General features: G+C 28.9%; 3 protein-coding genes across 3 annotated transcripts; 2 read left to right on the forward strand and 1 right to left on the reverse strand.

Moving 5' to 3' along the window:
* Positions 1–114: 114 nt before the first annotated feature.
* On the reverse strand, positions 115–3,507 carry LOC124925645 (hexokinase-3). Its single transcript, XM_047465707.1, has 9 exons — positions 3,045–3,507; positions 2,481–2,631; positions 2,212–2,397; positions 1,956–2,030; positions 1,697–1,852; positions 1,506–1,604; positions 873–1,000; positions 713–794; positions 115–623 (listed from the first exon to the last, which is right to left on the reverse strand). The coding sequence occupies exons 1-9, from the start codon at positions 3,314–3,316 to the stop codon at positions 264–266; spliced, it is 1,509 nt and encodes a 502-aa protein (XP_047321663.1). The 5' UTR covers positions 3,317–3,507; the 3' UTR covers positions 115–263.
* A 9,931-nt stretch (positions 3,508–13,438) lies between these two features.
* Positions 13,439–16,774, forward strand: LOC124926998 (formin-like protein 11). Its single transcript, XM_047467333.1, has 4 exons — positions 13,439–15,262; positions 15,365–15,555; positions 15,636–15,871; positions 15,935–16,774. The coding sequence occupies exons 1-4, from the start codon at positions 13,974–13,976 to the stop codon at positions 16,673–16,675; spliced, it is 2,457 nt and encodes an 818-aa protein (XP_047323289.1). The 5' UTR covers positions 13,439–13,973; the 3' UTR covers positions 16,676–16,774.
* Positions 16,775–24,853: 8,079 nt separating this feature from the next.
* LOC124927255 (glucan endo-1,3-beta-glucosidase-like) lies at positions 24,854–26,130 on the forward strand. The gene is made up of 2 exons (XM_047467642.1): positions 24,854–24,957; positions 25,038–26,130. The coding sequence occupies exons 1-2, from the start codon at positions 24,909–24,911 to the stop codon at positions 26,000–26,002; spliced, it is 1,014 nt and encodes a 337-aa protein (XP_047323598.1). The 5' UTR covers positions 24,854–24,908; the 3' UTR covers positions 26,003–26,130.

The raw sequence follows: 26,130 nt of genomic DNA on the forward strand, positions 1-26,130 counted from the left end.
TCATCAATTCAACAAATTCATCAGTACAATTATAAAAACAACCCTCAATAAAACAACAATCCTTGAATACATCAAAAGAAGAAGAGTGAAATGGGACATAATAAAACAAAAATGGAGAAAGATTTGGAATGTTATATATTTCACAATTATGAATTAAAATTGAACTATATATATAAAATAAAATGCATCTTCTAAACTTATGGACAATAATAATAACAATGGAATGGATTCTACAATTTACAGAAGCTATATATATATTTATGTTAACAGCTAGCAGAAGAAGAAGCAGCAGCAGCAGCAAGAAGGGCAGACCCAATACCTGAACCATCTTCCATGACTTTTAGAACTACATGGCTGGCAATATCTTCCCCTAAAATCTCAGTCATTGCTTCATGAAGATATTTCCTAAACATTGAATAACTCGTGTATAAACCGCCCTCTATTGCAACTACCGTTCTTCTCATCTCTGTTTTCATTCTTCCACCACCACTACTACTTCCATCTCGACCAATCTTCTTCAAGATTCCCACTATGCCAGCTGCTGCCAACCTGGCACCCCGACGTGTCACCACATCACACACCTTCACTACAAGTTTTCTCACCTTTAGTGGAACTTCCCCAATCTGAATGGGATGTACCGACAACAAAATTATTAACCAAATTATTTATTAAGATAAATATTAGATGAGGAAACATTATGTCTGTTACAGACCTCGAGAACATCATTCAATATTCGAGACACCTCCATTAAGTCAGAAGAATCATCTTGATGCATTGCAGCTATCAGGGGTGTTCTGAAATAATGTTTACTACCATTATCATATGTTTTAATGTTGAAAAGCATTGTTGAATCGAGAAAGAGGAAAATGTACCTCAAAATGAAAGGCACAGATAATTTTGGAGATAAAGGTCCGAAAACATCAGATTCTTGAGACATTCTGAGAAGAACTCTCCTCACTATATCTCCTAAATACATTCCTGATATCATCTTCTCAAATATCTGCACCAACCATCCATCTCTAAGCCACTTTATTTATTTCCAGAATATCACAAGGAAGTGAAAGGAAAGGAACTAGAACTAGAACTAGAACTAGAACTAGAACTAGGAGCTTGTTTCATGCAGGGTTATTTGAAAATAATCTGGGTTATTGGGAAAGAAAAACCTTGGCCTTGTTCATTTATGGATTATGATAAGTAAGTCATTCGGGGTTATTTTGGTGAAAAGACTTGAGGGTATATATATAATGATCTTTTTTTAAATAGAGGGTATGATGGTTGATGATTTGCATTATTTGATTGATGAATGTGTGTAGGATTGGGTTATTTGGAATTAATCTCAAATAACCCTTATTTATTTATCTTTTTGCATGACTGACCTCAAACAAGGCAATAGAAAATAATAAAGTAATTTGGTCGATGATTTGATTAATTAATGAAGTGAGTGATGATTATCCGTCATCAAACAAGGCCTAGCCATCTAAGTTTAACAGGATAGCAAATATGACCTGATCATTCGGGTTAGGGCTTTCAGAATCTAACTCGATATCATAAGGCGTCCTTGGCAAATGCGATGACCAGAAGTTTCCCCATTCCATATTAATCACCTAACCATATAAATTAACAACAGCTTCATCATAAAAAAACAACCATCTACAACTTAGTTAATAAAAAGAGGCCAAAAGAAAAGATACCATACCATGCCACCTGAAGTAGTGAAAAGCCCTTGGCACTTAATAATGGCATCTGCTCGCTCAAAATAGCAAGCGTTTGTACCCGTACCAATTACGACTGCAACAACCGTGTCTGAATCGTGATAGTGTCCAACTGCCAACGTACCCACAGTATCATTTATCTGATAATGAAATAAGAAGAATATTCTAACCATTATAAATTATCTACTCCAAGCTACTTAAGACAGACATACATGAAGCTTTCATTCAATTAGTAGAGCTTACAAGAGCTGCAACCCGCATATCAAGACCTTGCTTAGCCATTGACCGCTGCAGACACATTGAAACATCTCCTTGAACCTGACAAAGACAGATTTTCTTTAACCAAACAGTACCCAACAATTGATAATCTTCTTTTTTTGAGACCAACATAAAATCCTACTGCCATAACCTCCCACTTCAATCAAAGGTGATTTGAGTGAAAATTGAACCTCAAACTGAGAACAAATACAGCACTCAAACTGTATCAATGATGACTAACCATGTCTTGAATATTAAATCCTTTTGTCCATTTGATAAGTAAGCCTGAAGAAACAGAAGTCTGTTTTACAGGAAATGAGAATGTTAACCCAAGCTGCTTTCTTTCAACCACAGACACATCAGAACCACTTTTTTCTTCCTTATCAACAAATTCCTTGAGTGATGAAGTAATATAATCACATAGATCCTGCCAACAATAGAAGAAATCAATCCCAACCCTTTGAACTTATCAATTAGATACCATGAAGGTGATATATACTCTTAGGCCACCTCACTAGTACTGGTCATTAGATCCACGGGAATTGGTTGTCGTTGAACATCATGTTTAATGTAAGGTGATCGATTTCCTTCCAGCTCAACTCTTAATACTCTAAAATTAGTACCTCCAAGATCTAGACCATAATATGTTCCTTTCTCATTCCTGCAACAGAACAATAGATTTAGATAAAACATCCATCCATTTCTACATGATCAATGTCATCCCGATCACATTCATTGCAACCGAAGGGAACCAATTTTGAAAATCAATAGCAAAGGAAACAACAGAAGAGATAGAGCATTCATACAACCGTTAAAGAACGTCAATACAGAAGAAACGGAGAGAAACCCAAAACCTAAAAACAAAGTTTTTGAACTCCCGTACAATAGTACGCCAAGATGGATATGAAGAAGAAGAAGAAAGATAATGCAAAATTTAAATATCTTAAAAGAGAAAACCCATGTAGTGAATATTGATCCCCATTATTGTAAGTAATCAAAGGAACTGAAAAGGGCATATAAAATGATCGATAAATTTTCCGGCGAGAGAAAGGGAATGTTATATATATATTATACCCATTTGGAAGAGTATCAACAAAGGTGAGTAGCATCTTAAGCTTACTGCCCCCTTCAGAAGCCAAACCAGCATGCATCTCCACCGCCATAGCATCAACAACCTGCCTAAGTCGTCCCACCGACGTTGAGCAAACGTCTTCTAACTCCGTCATCACAGCCACCACTCTCCTCCACTTACGGCGGCTCCTAACCCTCCTTCCCATCATCACCGCCGCGATCACACATGTCGCCGTTGCGCATCCCAACGCAAGTCCGAATCCCACCTTCCCCATTCTCTCTTCAAAATCAACCGTTCAAACCCATACAAAAAAACGTTTAATACTACTCTCGATTCAACCACTTATTCCTCTCTCTCTCTCTCACCTCCAGCAGAAGCTTCCCCTCTCCCGACTATTCCCACCGCCGACGCCGGCGACTCACCGGCTAATATTCCGGCAGAGAGCAAGGAAGGGAGGGAGGGAGAGAGAAACGAGTCGGAGTGTTAGTAATGTTGGAAAAGCAAACCGCTGGATACTTATAAATTTGACTGAAAAGACGAAACTACCCTTAACTAATTTGGTAATGCCGGATCCGTGCCCCAATTTTATTTTCCATATATTTTTCTTGCTGTCATCAAAATCATTCAAATTATAAAATGGGGCAGCGTTCACACTGTGAGTTTGACACTGTAAAAGTATCAAATTACGGTCTTGCCATTAAACGCATACGGATTAATTCATATTAAACACGTGAAGCGACTAATGCGCCCTCTTGTCTAAAAAAAATAAATTAAATTATTATTTTTTATTAGTAAAAGACTAAAAGTTAATTACCCAAATTGTAATATTAATATTATTACCTAATTAAATATATTTAGGTATTTTGTTTTATTGAAATTGTGAGTTACATGATTATGTAATATTTTTATTAAGCAAATTGGTATGTTATATTTTTGGCCTAATTTATTTCATTAAATAATAATCATCAATAATTTTACTTTTGTTTGGTATAAGATATTTTTTTTATCAGTATAAAAAAATATATAGTAGGATTGTTTTATTTTATATAAAGGCTATTTTTTTATGATAATATAATTTTTTGTTTTAATATTATTTTTTATCACAAAATTTTGACAAAAATAATGAATAATAATAAAATTAGCCATTAACATATCTAATTTGTAAAAAAAAAAAAAAACTGTGAAAATCATGGGGTTTTATTTATTTTATTTATTTTATTTTTTTCTTAATTTTTTTTATTATATTTAGTATGTGATTATTTTGTTTAAGTTTATGATATCAAGTTATCAACTAAGATACAATTTAGTCTTGCATCCTTTAAAGGAATAAACATATGAGTAAACTGTAAATATCCCTTTATTGCAGCTATTTTTTGTTTTTAAATCGAATTATAAAGTAGTTAGTTACCCATATATATTATATTTGAACATTAAAAATAGGATAAAGTTTGACATTGAAATTTGAATCAATAAATACAGAAAATCTTTTAGTACCTAAGTTAAGGATTTTATTGTAGCTTGTATGTTATTTTAATGTATATATTCTATTAATTTATTGTTTGTTTTCTATTAAAAAATTCCCCTCAATAATACGCCAATACAGAAATTAAAAAATCCCCAGTATCATAATTGATTAGTATGATATAAAATACTAGTTATATTCAAAATGTGCTAATTAGAAGTAGTAGCCAAAATGAGAAGCTCCCTAAAAAGGCCAAATAGATTGTGTAGTTCTGTTTATATTAGTGATATCTACATATTTTAGAGATTTTTAAAACTATATATACTACTTAGTAAATTTTATTGGAATGGTATAATTTTGTCGAATTTTATCCATAATATTTGTGTTTCAACTTTAAATATTAATAAAAACAAAAAAATATATTATATCATCGATATATTTATTTTAAATTTATTTCCGGTCTTAACATGTCGTATTCTCTCTAGAAAAAAAAATAGTCATTTAGAGAATAAAATAAAATTATAACAAGATTAATGTCAACATTTTATTTAAAAATTATTTTTATTGTTAAATGAAATGAAGAATGAGGTGAAAGACACATCACAATTCTTAAATTTAGAAATTATTAAAATAATCAAAATGCATTATTTCTACTAATAATAAAGTGTAGAAGTTACAAGATTTAATAAAGTTATTTATATTTTTATCTAAATTTGGTAAGGAGAAAGAGAGTGGGGGTGTTTTATAATAAGAGCTATATATACATACATGTTAGCATAGTGAATAAAATTAAACAAAATGATTATAAGATTAAACATTATGGAAAACAGAGGCTGTTTTGTATAAAATAATGGAAACAAAATAATTTGCAAATATCTTTTCTTAAATTAAGTGGTCTGTAAATTTAACTACACTACACATTCCCTATCATCATAAGGGCAAGGCCATTTCAGTAACTTCCATTCAACCCCTACCCCTCAATCAATGGTTACCCTTTTCACTAACACCCGGGTTAAGAGTTTTTATTTTATATTTTATCTTTTTAAGTATTAAGATTTTATATTATTTAATAATTTTAAATTAATTAAAAAAATATTATTATATTATTAGTAAAGGGTAAAATCGGCATTAAGTGAGAAATGCAGGGTAGGGGCAGGCGTGCTCTTGGACCTTGGCGCCCTTTACAAAAATGTGAGTAAAAAAATAAAAAGAAAAATAAAAAAAGAAAATGAATAGTATGTGTAAATGTGTGAGAGAGAAAAATGGGGGACGAACGGCGACGGTCTTGCTGCGTATCCAACCGACTTGCCAGCTGTCTTCCGCTAATACCAGCTAAGCTTTGCAGGATCGTACTTTTTTTTCTCTCTTTCCCCAATAAATTATATATTTATTTTATATATTTAAAGCCCTACTAGATTTTTGTTCTTGCTTTTCATTATTTTTATTTTTTTATTACTTTTTTCCTATTATTTTTTTAATAATATACAAAAACAGAGGTCACACAAAATATTCCGAATAAGGAGATATTTATTGAGTTTATTTTAAATTGTTTCAGGTAATATTTATTTAATAGTAAGTCTTAAAAAAAAATGACTACTAATGTTTGAAATTTATAAATATATTTAGTTACAAATTACAACATTATTTTTATTATTTGAATGAATTTTATGTACATAATATCATTAAAAAATCACTTGATAAAAAAAAAGTTTAATTAAGTTCTTTCAATTCATTATAAAAAAGATATAAAAAAAATAATGGACATATTGATAATTTAATAATTTGATTTTTTTAGCCAGTTTGGGACATAATAAGAATATGTATACACATGTTCCAACTTGCAAAGATAACTAATAATGAGTTTTATTTAAAAAATGATTTTATTTTATACAATCACAGTTTCAGTTAAGAAATTTTTGATAAAGTAAAATTGATTGTGATTTTTTTCTTAATTTGTTACTAGATTTGATTTGTTTTAGATTAATACTTAGATTATAGTGTATTTTTTATTAAAATATATTAACTAGAATGGAAAATCATAATTAGTAATGAGATGTTTTATATTAGTATTTTTTTAAGATTAAACCCTAGTTTACAAAATGTATAAAATTATTTTTTTAATCATAATCTAATTAATTGAGTAATTTTGTTTTTATTATAATTTAAATAATTGTATTTCTTTTTCTTAACCGTCTTTTTTTTTTAAGTCTTTTTTACATATTAATTTGAATCAGAACAACAAAATATCTATTTTGCCCTAATACTAATAGGATATTTGATTGAAAAGGTTAATCATTTAAAAATCTTTTAAAATTGACAAGCACTATACAATCAATTCTTATTGTATATTTTCAAATTATAAAATCGAGAATACCTGAATTCAGCTTCAATGATAAAGATTTATTAGAATCTGGGTGTAGAACACATAATAAAAGAGTGTTGACCAAAAATAAGTTTTATTTGTCAATTACTAGCCCAAATAATTAAAGTAAAAAATTTCATGTTTAGTTTTCAATAAAGACTATCTATATATATAAAATATATAAAATGATGTTTAATTTTCAAAAGTCCGGATTATCGGATCGAGAGCTGTAATTAATTTGAATATATATGTGAGAGTAAATGAATATTTTGGGTCAAATTGTGAGTTAACTCACCCATAAACTTCAAACGGTTAAAAATAAAATAAAAAATGTTATAGGTATGTTTCGAACTTGTAACATAACCAAACAAATATAATCATTTAACTAACTAGGCGACTAATAAGACTTTATATTATAATTTTAACACCAAATTTGATGAACGTGAGACATTTTAACAATATAGGTTCAACTTTTTAACTAACTAATCTATATTGCTTAGATCGCGGATAAATGTAAATTTTATTGATAAGACATTTTCAATTGTAGCAAATATCTTATTACGAACAATTCCAACAATTTTGGGAGAAAAAAAGGCATTTACGTATTACAGAGATGGTGTGATTTGATTATTTTCTCAGTTTTACGAGAAAGACACATGATTCATGATAAAAATACATTTTTGAAAAAAAAAGTCTACGATTCTTGAAGGTGAGGTTTAAAAAGAAAACAATATCTTTTGTCGTGTATTCTCGAATAATACAGCTTCAAACGGTTAAAAAGAAAATTAAAAATCCTATAAGTATGTTTCGAACTTTCCGCCTAACAAAAACAAGTTATCTTACCAATCAAAAAGTTGAGATCTATAAAATAATAAATCATTATTTAAAAAATTAATGAAAGCTACAAAATTTATGAGGTGGAATATAAAAATAAACCTAAATGGGAGTTAAGATCTTGTGTTCTCAATACGATCTCTTTATTGTAATTATTTTATTAAACTAATTAATTTGATTAACATTAAATAGAAAAGTTCAAAGAAATGAGAATAGATAAAAATGTTATATTTTTTCTCAAATAGATAATTTATTGAATTAGACTAATATACTCGTTTTACTTGAAGAATCTGTTCACAATTATCGAATTTTGGGGACAATAATTTCTTCTATATTACATAATTTTTTTCATTTACACTTAAAAACTAGTTTGACTATAAATTAGTTGATGATCTCAAATTATCCAAGACATTTCATTGCAATTAAGCTCAGGGTTAGGGGCACAATAGAGGCTAGCTAGGGCTTTATCAATGCATTTAATAATATGATTAATTAGTTGTTATTATCTCTATATATATATATATCTCTATATATATATAATATAAATGTATTTAATAAATAATTATTAAATATAAAATACATGCACACAATAAATTGTTTATGAACGTTACATATTTCAAATAAGTCAAACAAGAACTTCACACGTTTGAATAATATTATTATGAAATTTGAGGACATATAAAAAAAATCCTCCTTGTCGGTCTTAAAATAACATTATTATAATGTGTCGTAAAAGACTTTAACTTACCGTTATAAATCTTGACTTTTTTCTAAGTGGGTCAACATAATTTTTATAATTATTACTATTAACGTGGAGGATACACAGTAATAATTATTGATGGAATTATTCTCATCTTTACAATCAATTTTATTTTCTAAGTGGTCCATTTGATGAGATAACACATTACAATTACTAAATAAAAAAGATTATACTTAAACAAGTTTAAAACTCTCATATTCAATTTTCATTAAAAAGAAAAGTCTTAATTTAAATATAGAGTGGTAGTAGACTAATTTAAAAAAAATACTCTTAACATAGTTTGTAATTAACGTTAATGAGTTATTTAAGTTGTTTTATTTAATTATGGGATATTGTTAAAATATAAAAAATGTATTGGGTGTCTTAAACGAAAATAAAATTTATTTTTATTTTTAAATTAATTAGTTTTAATAAATAAATATAATAAATTTATATTATTTTTTTAAAAAAATAACATAATTTAGTTAGTTAGATGCTATTTTAACACATTTCAACTAGGAATTAAATATTATTGGTGTTAATTATTAATTATATTTTTGTGCCATTGTGGGAGAGTTCTAGGTAGTCCGTCTAACTGACCTTACCCTATAACGAAGCTGATTATTAATATGATTTAATTGTGATAAATAACCTAAAAATAGTAGGTAGAAAATCTATTTATGTCATGTGTATAAAATAAAGTTTTTTTTCACAATCCTTAAAATTGAAAGAAAAAACAAAAAAAATGTAAAAAAAGGAAGTTTCATGAGCATGTCACATAAGAGTACTAGTAGTAATATGTTACTAAAAGAAGCATTTTTAGTATACACTTTTTCCTAAGTTTGGAATCTTCTCACAAAAGTAAGAAAGGAAATGAAGATAAAAAAGGCCATTGTCAAAGCTCATGGTCTGAAAAGTTAGAGCTGCCTAGCAAAAAGTAAAAGCACTCTTTTTTTTTTTTTTATCTTGTTTTTTTGCTAAATATTGGAATCCAATATTTTTAATGGAGTCAAGATGTATGGATAATTGGAATGTTGGTCTATAGTGAAAAATTAACTTAATAGGGTTGGTCAATTACTAAATTTTCTGAGTTCAATTCACATTTTGAATCTTGATAGTGAAAGTATTTCAAATTATCTTCAAAAAATTAAAGAAAAGAACATGGTTTGACTTTATAATTAGCTCATTGTTAATGTCATTGCAAAAAACACATCCCATGTTTCTATTGGGCCTAATGTAATTTTCCCTCTACTTTATTCTTATAATGGGCCCATTTTGTAAAGTCATTTTAAATTATACTCATTAAGTCATCAACTAACTAAACTTTTGTATTATATGGTTTTGTATTTATTTCTTAAATATTAATTGTCAACTAGTCATAAGACACAACTTTATACTAATTGACTTATATTACTCTTTCAAATATAAATTGATCATTTCTAAATAAGATTCAAATGCATGTAAAATTAAGTAAAAGTTATTTTAAAACCAGCTATTTTATATCAGCTACAATAACTCACTAATCTTCTACTCTTTCAATTTTTTTTTAAATTCAAGAGTAAAAGTGGAAGTGATTATAATACTACAAGTAGCAAATAAAAAAAAAAAAAATATATCGTAATTAAATGCCAACAACATACATGAATATTATTCTATTTAACCATATGGGAATAATTAATTAATTTTTAATGACAATATAGTTATTAAAATAGGGAATAAATAGGAGTGTTATTGTCCACTTAATTAGGACTATTAGTTGTTTGCTTTTTGTTTGAATAGTCACACTAGCTAGTCCATTCTATACAATGAATTAAAAATAGTGGTTTAAAGACTATATAGCCGCCATGACCATCATCTCTCTCTATATATTAACATTATTATGTTAATTTAATTTGTACCAAATATGATTGTAAATACAAATAAGCTAAGTTGTGAATGAAATCCATTTGAATACATGATCAAAATCAAGTTTAAAACAAGATGTCATTGTCCTTGACCAAAAGAAAATGATGCAACCTCCCATAAAATAGGAACAATTAACACCCAACATCAATATCCAACATGGGTTTAAACTAAAAATCATTATAAATTTATTTTAAAATATTTTTTTATTAATTATCTTATTCAAATATTAATTTAGATTATATATTATTCTGAAAAATAACATAATTATATATATTTTTATTACTCTCTGCCCATAATCCAAATAGTTGGGATTGTATTTCAAAACAATTAACAATTTTTTTGTTTTTTTCAAAGAAAAGTATAATATTTTTTTATCCTAAATTCAAACACTTATATATTTATTTTTATTAAAGGGGTTGAGTAATTCTAGATAATGGGTATCTAACTCTTTAAATTAGTTCAAGTAATAAAAATAATTTTAAGAGATTAAAGGTCTCTGGTACGATTTTCACTCAAGTTAAAATAGAAATCATACTTATTATAATAAGTTAATTTTCAACCTTAAAAAAAAAATATAGATATCTCCACTAGAAGAATTGACATTCATATCAGTGTATTTTAAAAAATGAATTTTATTTATTAAAAGATGACATGCCAATATTAGTAAAAGAAATCCATATATTTATATATAGTTTGTGGTTGATAGCTATGTTTAGTTTAGTTAAGAAAAAATAGAGTGTCGTGCCAACTTGTGAAACTTTCCATATATATATATATAAATTAAAATAATATGAAGATTGTGCGGGTCATTGCTTACGTATGCAAAATCTTGGTGGGTCCTACGACACACCTCCATTTATGAATGTGTGTCGCTTTCACATTCTCATTTAATTTAACAGACTGTGATTTATTTATCATAGACCATTCCCCATCCTTTTATTATTATTATTATTATTATTATTATTATTATTATTATTATTATTATTATTATTCAATTTATTTACTTTTTACAATAAAAAAAAGAGAAAAAAAGCACTATACCGTACTTAGAAAATAAATAGCATTTGGATAAAATCGATCACAAAAGTTACATAATTTAAAATATATTTTGATTAATATTTTTGTACTATAGAATGTCAAAAACTATACAATAGTTTGGATTATTATCTGTAAAATAATTTTATATATCAAATAAATTTTAAAACATAATAGCTAGTCTAAATCTTATTCTAAAAAATAATTACTATTTTAGATCAAACAAAATAATAAAATACAGATTTTCTAAATAGGCTTATTATGTCCCTAACATTTCTATGTTTTAAATTCTCAAATATGTTATAATTAAAGTTAAAATCTACACAAAAATATTTACGTAGACCCATATATCATATGGGCTGAACTTATCTGTATAAGTGCCATGAGGCCCAATCATATGATTTGGGCAAAAACTCAAAAGTATACAGTCACCCACAATAAATTTAATATTGGATATGTTGTGATACTTTTCGAATTCTCTCCCACTCTTCTCAGAATTAGAATAGGTTAGATAATCGAATTTAGTTTGGATATGTTTTTTAAATGGAGGTCATATGTTGTTTTTGGATGTTCTTAAACTTTACATATAGAAGTCTCTCTATCTCACAGTTTGTCCTAGGATTCAAATGAGATCACGTTTGAAAACAAAACTTAGGTAAGTTTTTGCTAGTTGCTGGCAAAATTGTATTATGATCTGCAACTTTTTTGTAACAGATATACAGATCAATGAATGGAGGAATGTTTCCAACTGTTTCTGCTGCTAAGGGTGAGGTTGGAGGCAACTATTATGTAGTTAGACAGTTTCTTCAAGAGATTGTACACAACTATAAAACATCTTCCACAAATTTAAAGAATGTAAAGCTAGTTGAATCATAAAATCTTTTAACAATAGCAGAGGAGAGGTACCAGGCAAAATCGAGGAGCATTCAGTAGTTTAAGATGTTCATATTGGTCACTCTACTAAGCAGAATGTTAGAGATTTTCCGAGTCAAAGTCCCATGCTGAATCGAGAAGCTGAAGGAGTTACACATCAACATCCTCAAATAAACAAGCAGAGAAGGAAAATAAACCATTCCTGAATGATACAAATGTAGATGGTAAAAATCAAAAGGATTTTCTGAATCCAAGATTTATATGGGGTTGTGGTAATTGTTATTCACAAGGATATGTGTAAGAAGCAGGATGAAGAAGGCCAAATGCATACAACAACAGAGAAATCATTGTCATTTTGGGAAAGTGTAAAGTCCCTAGCTAATGGAGTCATTAAAATATGGAGTAAATGGTAAATCTACATCTATAATGGAATCAGATTAGTAATGGGTTTTTGATTCATGTCATCAATTTGAGAGTACAATATGGCTATGTTGTTTCATAACATCTAGTTTGCAATTCAGTTCTTGTCCTCCTTACTAGTTGTTCTATTTGTTCCTTCCAATGTTAGTGTTAGTTAAATAGGGCAAAAAGTTTGTAGTAAAATTAGCAGCAAAACAACAACAAAAAAGAGGATCCTGATCCAGATATCATATTTTAGCGGCTAAGCAAAGCAAAATATGAGAGAGTCCAGGTGCATGTTAGTGTCGGTGTGGCCTCCCTCTGTCTAGTACACATGGCTATGGGGGGGTCCCCCCCTTTATGCCAATAGCCTTACCTGTGAGGGTGAAAGGCTACAAGTCCAATCAATGCTCTGTATATATAAAAAAAGGGATTTGGATTAATAGAACATTGATTGATTCAAGTGCATGAAAAAGGGACCAATCATTTTGCCTAATTAATTATAAGCATGCATGTACTACTGAATAAACACCAACAATAAAAGACCATGATAGTTAATTAGTTAGGGGATAATAGATCCATGTAATAAGGGTCATTTAATTTAGTGAGTCTAACCACTTAGGACCCACACACTCACCAACCTAGACATAAACTTTTTGGGTTGATAATGACATTTATTTTAGTCCGCTCAACCCACCCACCATCCAGAGACTTTTGCTTATTTCAAATCATAATTAACTAATTCCCATTTTTAGTGGGCTCAAGGCTCAAGATTATCATGGTAAAAAACCAATGCCTTCCAATTTGGTGTATTTCAGAACTCTGCAAATGGGGGAGGTACATAGTTGACAATGAAGCAGGATTGAGGGATTGTTCAACAAGACAGGTTAAAGAGAAGGAAGGAGATGTGGACCAAAGCTAGCTAGGTAAAGGAGAGTTAACACAGAGACCGGCTTTAACTGCGCAGGGGAGTAAAGGAGGAGGTTTGATCAGTACCAATATAATCCAACTGCCAAATTCAGGGATTCCTTGGAGTAGCATTTAAGGCTTTCTCTCTGTATTTCCTTCTTCCCATCTTTACTCCCACCACCATCCATTTACTCTCACCAGCACCCTTACCTGGCCTTTCTCATTTATAGATAATCCCCCAATCCCCAAAAAAAGGTAAAAGAAAAGAGATCGATCCATCAATGGCCCATCATCATCATCAGCAGCAGCATCATCATCTTCACATCAAGAAGATAAGGAGATTCATCATCTGTTGTTGATCATTATTATTATTATTATTTTCAGCCTGGAAGAAGAAGAAGAAACAAACAATCATGGCTTCTTCACCTTCTTCTAGTACTGCATACCACATTCTCTTCTTCTTCTCCTTCTCCTTCGTCCTCATCTTCCTTCTCTTCGCGATATCACTACAGCAAAGAATCCACATTTTTTATGACCATCATCACTCCATTAATGCCTATCAACATGAAGAAGCCCTTATCATGAGAAAGTTCCCAACTTTACTCTCTCCATTGCAAGCCCCAGCTCCGGCTCCATCTCTGATCCTCCACCCTCGCCCCCACCACCGTCCCCCTCACCACCATCTGGTTCGTCGAGCTCCAATTCCGATACCAGAAAGAGAGGTGAGAAGGAATGGTGGTGTTACTAGAGCTAAGAAAATAATGGTGGCAAGTTTAGTCTCTTCAGGATTCATCTTTATCTTAACAGTCCTTGTCATCATTGTCTTTGTTTGCCATTATAAGTTTAACAAAGGAAGGAACAGGAACCCATCATCAACAAAACATAGTAGTGCTGATCAAGGGACAGCCGTCATTAAAAGCAATAATGGACCAGATTGGTTAATAAGCCGCACCTCTCAGAATACAACAAGAAAGGTTACAAGTCATGATGAACCTGATCACCCATTTCCTCTAGAAACTTTCCCAAAAGAATCTGACGAAGATCAACTAATGCACCTAACAAACCAAGACCCGATATTAAGATCCGACTCCAACACTGCCTCAGTCGCTGCTGCCGAGATCATCTCAATTCACGATGATAGCATGGACTCCAACGACAAGTACTACGAATCCGACGCAGCAATGTCATCGTCATCCTCGTCATCACCTGTTGATCAGAAGTTGGAGCTGCCTCATGATGATTTGTCCGAGGAATTAGACGAAGATGAGTCCTTCCACTCCCTGTGTGACTCGCGCTCCTCTAGCATCAAACTTACCAATCTCGACTCAGCTTCTACTACTTTTATTAATGAAGAATTAGCTTTTCAACTATCCCCAAAGACTCCTCCTCCTGCACCACCACCACCACCACCGCCACCTCCACCACGATTAACCATATCTAGTTCAACTCAGAAAGCGTTGTCAAAAGCTGATTTCTCCACTTCCAAATCACCGCCAGTTTTGTCAAACTCAGAAATCAAAACCATTTCTTCTTCTTCAGCAGCAACACCCCCACCGCCATGTCCTCCACCGTCTAAGGGAAATGTCGACCAAAACCAAAGCAAAAGCCGCTTGCCAAAGCTGAAACCTCTTCACTGGGACAAAGTCAGAGCAGCACCACATCGCTCCACTGTCTGGGACAACCTCAGGTGCAGCTCATTCGAGTAAGACATTCTATTGAATCTATCTATCTATCTATCCATCCATCCAATTCCTTCCTTCCTTCCATTCTTTTTCAAATAAATTTGACCCCAGCTTTTTAACAGGTTGGACGAGGAAATGATAGAATCACTTTTCGGTTATCACCTCAAAGATCCAACAAAGGCTGACGAACCAAGAGGTTCTAGTCCTAACACGAACAAGCACGTTCTCGAAGCCAAGAGATTACAGAACATAACAATACTCTCCAAGTCCGTGAATGCAACTGCCCATCAAGTCTGTCATTCACTGGAGAAAGGTAATAATATATTCACCGAAAGAATATGAGCTCATCTTCAATTAATTAAACAACCCATTTCCACACATGCATGCATGCAGGGGAAGGTTTGTGCCTGCAGCAGCTAGAAGTATTGGCTAAGATGACACTCACCAAGGAAGAAGAGGAGAAGCTTTCCGGTTACAAAGGCGATGTAGAAGAGCTCGGTTCGGCCGAGAAGTTTGTGAAGACAATGCTTAACGTCCCCTTTGCTTTTCAAAGGATCGAATCTATGCTATACAGAGAAACGTTTGACGACGAGGTCATCCATCTCCGCAAGTCTCTCTCGATGTTACAGGTTCGATTCCACACTTAAGTTATAAATAGCCTTCCCAAATTTGTAATCTTTTTCTTGTATCAGGAAGCATGCCAGGAATTGAGATCAAGTCGGCTGTTTCTGAAATTACTGGAAGCAGTCCTGAAAACAGGGAATAGGATGAACGACGGGACGATAAGAGGTGGGGCAAAAGCGTTCAAGCTGGACGCACTCCTGAAGCTGGCCGACGTGAAGGGGACAGACGGGAAGACGACGCTGCTCCATTTCGTGGTACAAGAGATAATGAGATCAGAAGGGATGAGAGCATCGGAGAGCATAATGGGGAAGATATTATCATCAGGAAAGAAGGCTGCGGCGGAGGAAGAGAAGGAAGAAGATTACAAGAGAATGGGACTGGAGCTGGTTTCAAGCCTGAGCGTTGAACTACAGAACGTGAAGAAGACGGCTACGATTGACTTGGACGTGGTGTCGAGCTCCATGCGCAACCTGTTCGAGGGAATGTGTAGGGTGAAGAATCTTGTACATGAGCGACTGGGGGGGAAGGAGGAAGATGGTAGCTTTGTGCAGGTGATGAGGGCGTTTGTATCTGATGCGGATAAGAAAATAAAGGAACTTCGGAATGAGGAAAGCGAAATCCTGTTGCGTGTGAGAGAAATTACAGAGTACTTCCATGGCGACGTCGTGAATATGAAGAAGGAGGCAAACCCCCTTAGGATCTTTGTGATAGTGAGGGATTTTCTGGGTATGTTGGATCATGTTTGCAGAGAGCTTAGAAGTTCTAGAATCCCTAACTCCTCTCCTAATCCTCTTTCTCCCTTCCGCTGATCTTTCTGATGATAGAGACGAACGACCACTGCCATTGAAATCTTTCTGCATATATATATATATATATATATATGACAAAATTTTATCTTTGGATTTTCACCATTAATGTTTTTAAATTTAGAACAAGAGATTTTTTTTACACTAGTAAATAACAATAATGTAACCCTAAATAAGATCAATCAAAATATAGATAGTTGTAAAATAAAAATAAAAATAATACTTAGGCTTCAATATAATATATATTGCGTGGGCGGTTGTAGTAGCCCATGGGCTTACTGCAGTTATAATATATAATAAAAGCCCCAAATACCAATACGAGCTTTCTTACTATCATTTCATTTCTAATTAGTTTTAAACAAAACATCTTATCATCATATTATATCTATTTATATTAGAAATATAAATTAAATACAAGCTAGGGCATCTTTAATATTTTATTTATTCTTCTAATATATTACTATTTTTATTAATTTAGTTTGTGGATGGTTTAATCAATATTCAAAAGTATAAAATAAGTATGCAAATCTGATCAAAGAGGTTTTATAAACAAAACAAAAAAAATACAATTCTGGTTTTATATATAATTGTAAGGGTTGCATCATTTCCAATGTTTTGGAGAAGAAAATTATAAAAGAGATTAAAACAGTATAAAAATATGGATATCTGCTCAAAATAAGATTGAAGTGTTAAAAGAAAGAACAATATTTATTTATTTTTTATACAACTCAAAATAATTATAAAAAAGAAAAAATTAATTAGAAGTATGTAATAACTAGCTTATTTAGACGGTAAATATTAATTTTAATCATACTTATTATCAAAATTTTGTTAATTTAACCTCTTTTAGAAACAAAAATTAATTTTTATATATTAACTTTTATATTTATTAATTAAATATTAATATATATTCTCTCATTCTTTTTTCATTAATTAAACCAATTAAATTTATTTAATTCTTAAATTTTGTTTATTTTTATATTAGTTTATCTTTTTTTTTATTAGCTTTTATATCTCAAATTTTTTAAATTTTCATTTTTTTAAAAACTTTTAAAACTTATTTATGAATTTTATTTTACTGAAATATTTGTTTAAAGAGTTGTTTAATTATTTAATTTAATATTAATAAAAATAAAATTAATAATTTTTTATTTAATTTTTTTTATTCATGACTTATATGAGTAGTAGTAAGGAAAAATATTTTGTCTAATATTTGATTATTATTTTTTTGTTGGTTGATGAATGAACTGTTATTATTATTCAATTCTTAATTCTTAATTAATTTATTTTTGTGTTGAAAGATTTTTATTATTAAAAAGATAAGTCATTTTTATATAAAAAAACATTAGAATCAAACAATTTTAAAATAATTAATAATCAAGTAAGAAAAAAATATAAAATTAAAATAATTAATGATAAATGCTTTTTTTTTATATATATATATATATATATATATATATATATATATATATATATAATAATTAATTACAAATACAAAAATATAAAAATAATAAAAAATTTATAAAAAAATAATAATAGAGAATTCATTTATTAAAAAAAGAAGAGAGATAATATATTAATAATTAATTAATAAAGATATAAATTAAAAAATAAAAAATAATTATGATTTATTAAAATAGGCTAGCAATTTTTTATAGTATCTAAGTTTTTAAATGTCTGGACCCGGTAAACAAAGATTGAACTGTGAGAGATTGTTTTAAATTGGATTTATTTTTTAATAAAAAAACTTTTATATATATATATATATATATATAAAAGTAGAATAGAAATATTTTAAATTCGAATTGAATAATATGTTCATGAGAACATGCCCATGGAGAGAAAAGCTGGGAAAATAAAAAAAAGAAAAGAAGTAAAATCTAAATTTGAGAAGAAATCAGAGAAAATTAGAACTTAAAATGATTGTTTGTTCATGAATCTATACTTAATTAATTGATAAATGTGTTAAATTAAAATATATATTTTAGTTGATTTTATTATTAACTAGGAATATATATGTGCAGTGCAATGCAAATGGATTATATTTTATAAATAAAATATAATAAAATAATAATAATAATAATAATATGTATTTAATATTTAAAATATTTACTTCGCTAAAATAATTTATTTTCTCAAAGATTTCCTTACATATTTCATCGTATATTTTTTTTTGAATGAACATTCCATAACGTGACCTTGTACTTTCATTTTGGTTAATCAAATATTTGATTCATATTTTTTAATATTTAATACCGTGACCTCACACTTTAGTCAATCAAATATTTGATTTTTATACTTTTTTAACCACTTTCAATTGATACGACTTAATCTGCATCGGCAAATCACATCTCAATCCCACTTGGTTAAAATATTGTACTTGTTTTTGTTAGGTTGCAAGTTCGAAACATACCTATAGCATTTTTAATTTCATTTTAAACAATTTTAAGTTTATAGGTGGATCAACTCATAATCCGACCCAATTATTAATTTATTCACACGTATATATCCAAATTAACCACAGTTCTCGACCCGGCAATCCGGACACTTTAAAAATTAAACATCATTTTATATATATATATATATATATTAGTTAGTTAAAAATGTCACGCGTTCATCAAATTTTGTGTTGAATTAAAAATATAAAGTGTTATTAGCCTAGTTGGTTAAAGGGTTGTACTTTTTGGTTATGTTGCAAGTTCTAAACATATATATAACATTTTTAATTTTATTTTTAACCGTTTTAAGTTTATTATCGGGTCAACCCACAATCCGACTCAAATATCCATTACTCTCACATATATATTCAAATTAACCACAGCTCTCGACCCAATAATTCGGACATTTTGAAAATAAATATATATATATATATATATATTTATTTATTTGGGAAGGTAACCCATTAATTGGGTGGGGATTTTGGAGTCGGTAAAGAAAGACCGAACTGGGCTTGTCTACTTCCTCTTCGCCTAGGCCCACAACTTGAGTCTAGTCTTTATTCATTAAATACTTAATAGAGATACATAACTGAATTTTACAAGGATTTTCAACGCAAATCCTGGTCAAGTGTGTTATATAATAAAACAAGACCTTCAAATGATTTTTTTCTACAATTTCTTTTTTTTGTGTGTAAAAGAATGTAAGTGTTAATTAAATAATATGATATATTTATAATAATTAAAGTATAATGACGAAGATCGAAAAATCTTATAATTTCTTAGGGTGACATACATAATGAAGTAGAGAAAACTGAACAAATCAATCAAACGGTGTCAGAAGAATCTCTACTAAATAAACTACGTCGGAAAAGATTATGACAAATGATAAGTGATCATTTACAATATATGATAATAAAAAAATGAGAAACCCATAAAAATAATTAAAGGATGCGCCTATAAGAGCGTCTCCAACTAAAAAATCTGTTTTAGTGACTCTTTATTGAATAAATAAAAAATAACTTTAGATTTGGTAACTTTATCTCATTTACTGCTAAAAATGAGATATACACAGACTTCATAAATGACAATTGAAGGGTATGACTATATGATCAACAAACGATCACCAACCATTAAGAATATTATTTAAATTATTAAATCGGGATCAAAATTTTAACCTGACTAAACAAGATCCCGAATCGAAGAAAATACAACAACACCAACTCAAATGAAATTTTGAAAATAAGTCGTCATCAGATGCGCTAAGAAGAAAAAGTAATTTAACTTTTGTAAATTTACTATTTTCAATAAAAAAAAACAAATATAAAAATATATTTTTATATATATTTGCACTAAAATGTTAAAAATTAATTTGAATGTAATGATAACCATAACCACTATCGTTTTTGACCCATTAAACAAATTAAGATTTAGAGTCTGATATAATTTGTTCGAGTTAGTTCTTGTTTTCTTCAATATCACACATTGAGACTTAAAAGACAAACCTATAGTTTGAATTTGACTCCATTAATATTAATGGGGATGATGGTGAGTGGGTTTTTGGATTGGTTCCATTTCTTCTTCTTCCTCACCCCCAACAAACAAACAAACAAGAATTTTGAAAATATTTTACTTAATATTAATTTGTCACTATCTTTTGCTCAATTTTTATCAAAATTTAATTTACATGTCCTTGGAAAACGCGTGAGTCTAGGTCTAGGTCTATATACATAGATAAATAGATTACAAGACAGAAGAATACACCCACAATTCACGCCAATAATTCCATATATACCCAAAATGCCTAACAGCAAACTTAACATTCATACCATTTCTTATATATTTATTTTAGTACATTCATTACAACATTTAATTTAAAACTCGTTTGTGTAGTGAAAAATAAATCTGAATAGAAAAAATAATATTTACAGTGATTAATACAATCATTATAAATATTACAATTAATGTATGCACTCATTAAGGTTGGTTAAGTGAAACAAATATATGATATATCTAATTAAGACAAAAAAAATAAAAAATTAAGTGATCAAACATCACAAATTCGATTCTATCGTGATGTACCCCCACTAAGGTTAGTTCAAGTGAAACAAATACATATATGAGACCAAATATCATGGATAATTAATGTCAAAGTCATCTCTAATATTTTTTGGTAAACTATATGAATGTGGAATGTGGAGAGAAATCGTCGAATTTTGAATTTCAATGATGACTGTATTCGTCTAATTCGTATCATTTATAAAATACTTTATTAGAATGTTTTCTGAGATTTGTTCAGGAAAGTCAGTAAAGTCTGTCGGAGAGTTAATCGTTATTCTTTTAGAATTTACGAACTCGATAACTTATTAAGTATTTTTTTAATGTCATTATTTGTCGTTATGTTTAAACCAAAAAAAATAATTTTTAATATGCATGGAGCTTTTAAAAAAAATGAGATGCATGATTGGGGGCTTATCATGTTAACTTTTTAAGTTTTTAAAAACTAAAACAATAAATTATGTCGTAAGATTATTTGTGTTTTTAGTTTCTTAAAAAATATTTATTTTATTATAGTTACATTTACATTTAAAAATAATCACAAATAAATATTAAGAATGGTTTTTTTTATTTAATATACAAAATATGATTTAATCTTATAAAAAAATTAAAAATTAAAATTGTGAATAAAATGTTTTTTAACGAAATTCTAAAACTTATTAAAATTGATGATATTTAAAAAAAGTGATTTTTTTTTATTAAACAACTACCTCATAAAGATTAGATTACATAGTTCAAACTAATTTTATCATTATAAGTTGAATATGACACATATTGTGATATTATTCTCACAGTTTAATTAAAAAAGTACATAAAGGATAGAATATCAAAACTTCAAGTCATAATCACTAAAATTAATATTAATTTTGATATAAGAGGAAAACGTAATTTCACAGGGTAGAATATACTATTAATAAAATAAAAGAAAGTTGAATATAGTATATATTTGAAATTTCATAGTAGAATATACTAGATTTAAAATATTTTTAATATTTGTTCATAATAAATAATTTTAAAATGTTTTAGATGAGAATTAAATTTAAATTCTTGACATTTTGTCTCTTAAATATTATTTTTGTCACTTGAGTTATAGTTATTTTATTGTTAATTATATTTAATTAAGAATAAGATAAATAAATTATAGATATTTTTATTTTATTTTAATGTAAAATACTAGCATCACATTTCATACCATGACTTTTACATACAATATTAATATGAACTTCTAATAAATAAATTGTAATTATTTATATCTGAAATGTCATTAGTGAATTCTAAAATATTAAACTGGATGCAATGGTCCAATTGCTGAGAACATTGTAAATATATTCTACAAAATAAAATGATTGTTTGTTCATGAATCTATACTTAATTAATTGATAAATGTGTACAAAATTAAAAAATATATATTTTACTTGATTTTATTATTAATTATTAACCTATTAATTTTCTTATTGTAATTTGATTTTAATTTAGTTTGATTTTTTATGGCGGGATTCATAATTAAGTCATTCCTTAAATCTTAAAAAAATCTTTAATTTGTTTCAATATAATATATATCTAAACCGAGCATAACAATTATGTTAAATTATCAAAGTGTATCTGAATCCAAAATGAATTACACGTTATTCAATTTTTTATTGATCTTTTCTCTCCCAGTTTTGAATATGTAATGAGTCAAGTGTTTTAAATTTTTTTTATTGGAAGTGAAAAAATATTTACTTTAGTATACAATGAGTTGAACTTAATAGATAATTTATTTATTATTTATATTTTAGTAGTTAGTTCATACAATTATTATATAAGCTGAAATGTTAGAAATAAATTTGAATGCATTTATAATAAGCTTAACCAGTACAATTAATCGTTTTGGACCCGGTCAGCAAATTGAGATATAATTTGAGACCAAACAATACTTACTATAGTTTGAATTTGAGTCCATCCATTAATATTAATGGAGAGTGGCTTTTGGGTTGGTTCCATTTCTTCTTCTTCTTCGATGCTGAGTGGGTTCAAAACAAACAAGAATAAATTGAAAATAATATATATTTGTCACTATCTTAATTTGCTCAATTTTATTATAATTAAATATACAAGTCCTTGGAAAACGCGTCAGTCTTGGTCTACGTCTATATGGATAGATAGATAGATATCTTAAATTTAGTAAATTCATCGCATTATTTAAATTTAATTGGTTTTTAATGAAAACAATATGAATAAGTTATCATAATGTCCGGTAAGATTGTTAGACTAAAAATATTACAATTAATGTATATACATTCACTAAGTAAGCTTACGGTTGCCAGACATTTTATTGTAAGTAAAATTAATATATGTAAATGTTATGATAGATTCTTACTTTATAATAATAATAATAATAATAATGATAATAATAATAATTCTTAACATTTTAAATTAATTAAATTATGCCACGTATTATCACAAGTATAAAAAATCGCATTAAAATTAATATTGGTACAAGGAAATCTTATTTCACACTATATATTATTAATAAAATAAAAACGAAGCATGTTTATCACTTGTTTTATATATTAATTTAAGATGGTAGTTAGAATCAAAATAAATATAAGATATAGCATATTTACATGCACAAACAAATTTAAGACTTTTCTTTCAAGAGAGTTGAATAGTCTAAGTTTTTTTTATTAAGCCTATCATGGTTTTCTAATCAAGGATGTTATCTTGCTTTTTGTTCGTCGATCAATTTAAGTTGTGTTTTATTTCGTTACAACATTATATTTAGTTTAATCGGATTTATCGTATCAGGGTTTTATAATCTGAACAATAGTTTCAATTTGTGGTGGGTTATTTTTTTTTTGTTCAAACCTTTCAATCGTGTTGGTATGAAAATAAAGAAGATGATATTGTCAAATTTAATTTTTTTTTATCTTTCTAATAAAAGAATTTTGGAATTCATTTTTTATATGGCGGTCATTTTATAGGTATTTTCTTATAATTTATTATAGTTCTGTTATTATTTTGATAATATTTGTAGATGATAATTTATTATTCTAAATAATTTTTTCAAATATTCTTTATCAACCACTTTCGAGTAAAGTTAAATTTTAGAAAATTTTCTAACACTACTATTTCCTTGATTTGTTTTGTTGATTCTTTTTTATCATTTAATATTATGAAATTTAAATGAATTTGTTTTTGAAGTGATTTATAAAACAAAAAAAAAAATTTGATTGTTAGGATATTTTTATTAAAATTTTAATATTTGTAAATTAATATTATTTAACATATAAAATATTATTTAGTTCATTTAGTTTTTTAATATTATTTTTTATTATTTATAAATTAAAGTTTTATATATAATTTTTTTTATTCAATGAGAATTATTTCTTCTTTTTTTTATTAAAAAAAAACAATTATTTAATTATTAATTAAGGTGAAAAGATAAAAGAAATTATAGAGATTTTTTTGTTATTTTTATTATTATTATTAATATTTTTATTCATTATTCATTATTCATTATACAATTAAAGAAGTGGGTCGTGAGAATTCTCTCTCATCGTATCGTCAACAGTCAACCGTCAACCTATATATGTTAATATATACCAATTAAAAAATAAAAACATATATACTAATTAAAAAAATAAAAACGAATTAATGCTCCATCTCTTTCTCTATTCTATATATATAGAGAGGGTGTTATGATAGTTCTTATAAGTTGCAACCACTCTAATAATATTAATTCCTTCTTCATTCGATTATATATGGCTCTTCTTCTTGTGGTGTTAATGTTAGCTCTATTCATAGCTGCAGGTAATTAATTAATTATTATATATTTAATATCTTATAATGTATAATTAATTAAATTAATATTCTCCAAAACATGCATGCAGGTGCACAATCTAATAATAATATAGGAGTGTGCAATGGAGGACTTGGAAATAATTTGCCCTCCGAGCAAGAAGTTGTAGGACTCTACAATGCCAATGGCATAAAAAAGATGCGAATTTATTCCCCTAAACGAGAAACCCTAGAAGCCCTAAGAGGATCCAACATCGAACTCATTCTCGACGCCCCAAACGTTAAAGACCTCGGGTCCGATCCTTCCTTCGCGTCTCAATGGGTCCAAGCCAACGTGATTGCTTACTCCTCCGACGTCTACTTCCGTTACATAGCCGTAGGGAACGAAGTCAATCCAGGTACCGAAGCGTCTCGATTCGTTTACCCCGCCATGCAGAATGTTTACAAGGCTCTCGTGTCCGCCGGTTTGGAAGACCAGATTAAGGTCTCAACCGCGACATACTCGGCGCTATTGGGAGTCACGTATCCTCCGTCGCAAGGTTCGTTTAGGAATGACGCGAGATCTTTTATCGATCCAATCATAGGATTCTTGTCCGAAACCAATTCGCCACTTCTCGTCAACATATACCCTTATTTTAGTTATAAAGGTGATCCTCAAAATATTCCGCTTTCTTATGCCTTGTTTACTTCCACGGGGGATGTGGTAACCGATGGTCAAGATCTTCGATACGATAATCTTTTCGACGCCATGTTGGATTCAACATACGCCGCCCTAGAGAAGGCTGGCGGGTCTGATTTGAAAATTATCGTGTCGGAGAGCGGATGGCCGTCCGATGGGGGGTTTGGGGCAAGTATGGATAACGCGGGGACTTATTATAGGAACTTAATAAGCCATGTAAACAGTGGAAATGGAACTCCGAGGAGGCCTGGAAATGCTATGCAAGTATATCTGTTTGCTATGTTTGATGAGAACCAGAAGACTGGAGAAGAATCTGAAAAACATTTTGGTCTTTTTACTCCTGCTAAACAATCAAAGTACAACATTAATTCCTTCTAAAAAGATCGATCGATGCATGCATGGATTACTATATTTTATATTTGGAATAATTATTTCTTTACAACTTGTCATAATTATGTACTACATTTTGAAGCTTTATTTATATATATTATGGGTCGATTTATCAT

The sequence above is a fragment of the Impatiens glandulifera genome, chromosome 2, assembly GCF_907164915.1.
Source record: "Impatiens glandulifera chromosome 2, dImpGla2.1, whole genome shotgun sequence".
Classification (NCBI taxonomy): domain Eukaryota; kingdom Viridiplantae; phylum Streptophyta; class Magnoliopsida; order Ericales; family Balsaminaceae; genus Impatiens; species Impatiens glandulifera.

Bases quoted from the DNA above. Each gene is read 5' to 3' on its own strand.
- LOC124926998 (XM_047467333.1), top strand. From the start codon at position 13,974: ATGGCTTCTTCACCTTCTTCTAGTACTGCATACCACATTCTCTTCTTC. The intron at 15,263-15,364 runs GTAAGACATTCT...GCTTTTTAACAG, and splicing joins CTCAGGTGCAGCTCATTCGA to GTTGGACGAGGAAATGATAG. The intron at 15,556-15,635 runs GTAATAATATAT...GCATGCATGCAG, and splicing joins CTGTCATTCACTGGAGAAAG to GGGAAGGTTTGTGCCTGCAG.
- LOC124927255 (XM_047467642.1), top strand. From the start codon at position 24,909: ATGGCTCTTCTTCTTGTGGTGTTAATGTTAGCTCTATTCATAGCTGCA. The intron at 24,958-25,037 runs GTAATTAATTAA...ACATGCATGCAG, and splicing joins AGCTCTATTCATAGCTGCAG to GTGCACAATCTAATAATAAT.
- LOC124925645 (XM_047465707.1), bottom strand. From the start codon at position 3,316: ATGGGGAAGGTGGGATTCGGACTTGCGTTGGGATGCGCAACGGCGACA. The intron at 2,031-2,211 runs GTTAGTCATCAT...TGTCTTTGTCAG, and splicing joins GATTTAATATTCAAGACATG to GTTCAAGGAGATGTTTCAAT. The intron at 1,001-1,505 runs GTCATATTTGCT...TGGTTGGTGCAG, and splicing joins GCCCTAACCCGAATGATCAG to ATATTTGAGAAGATGATATC.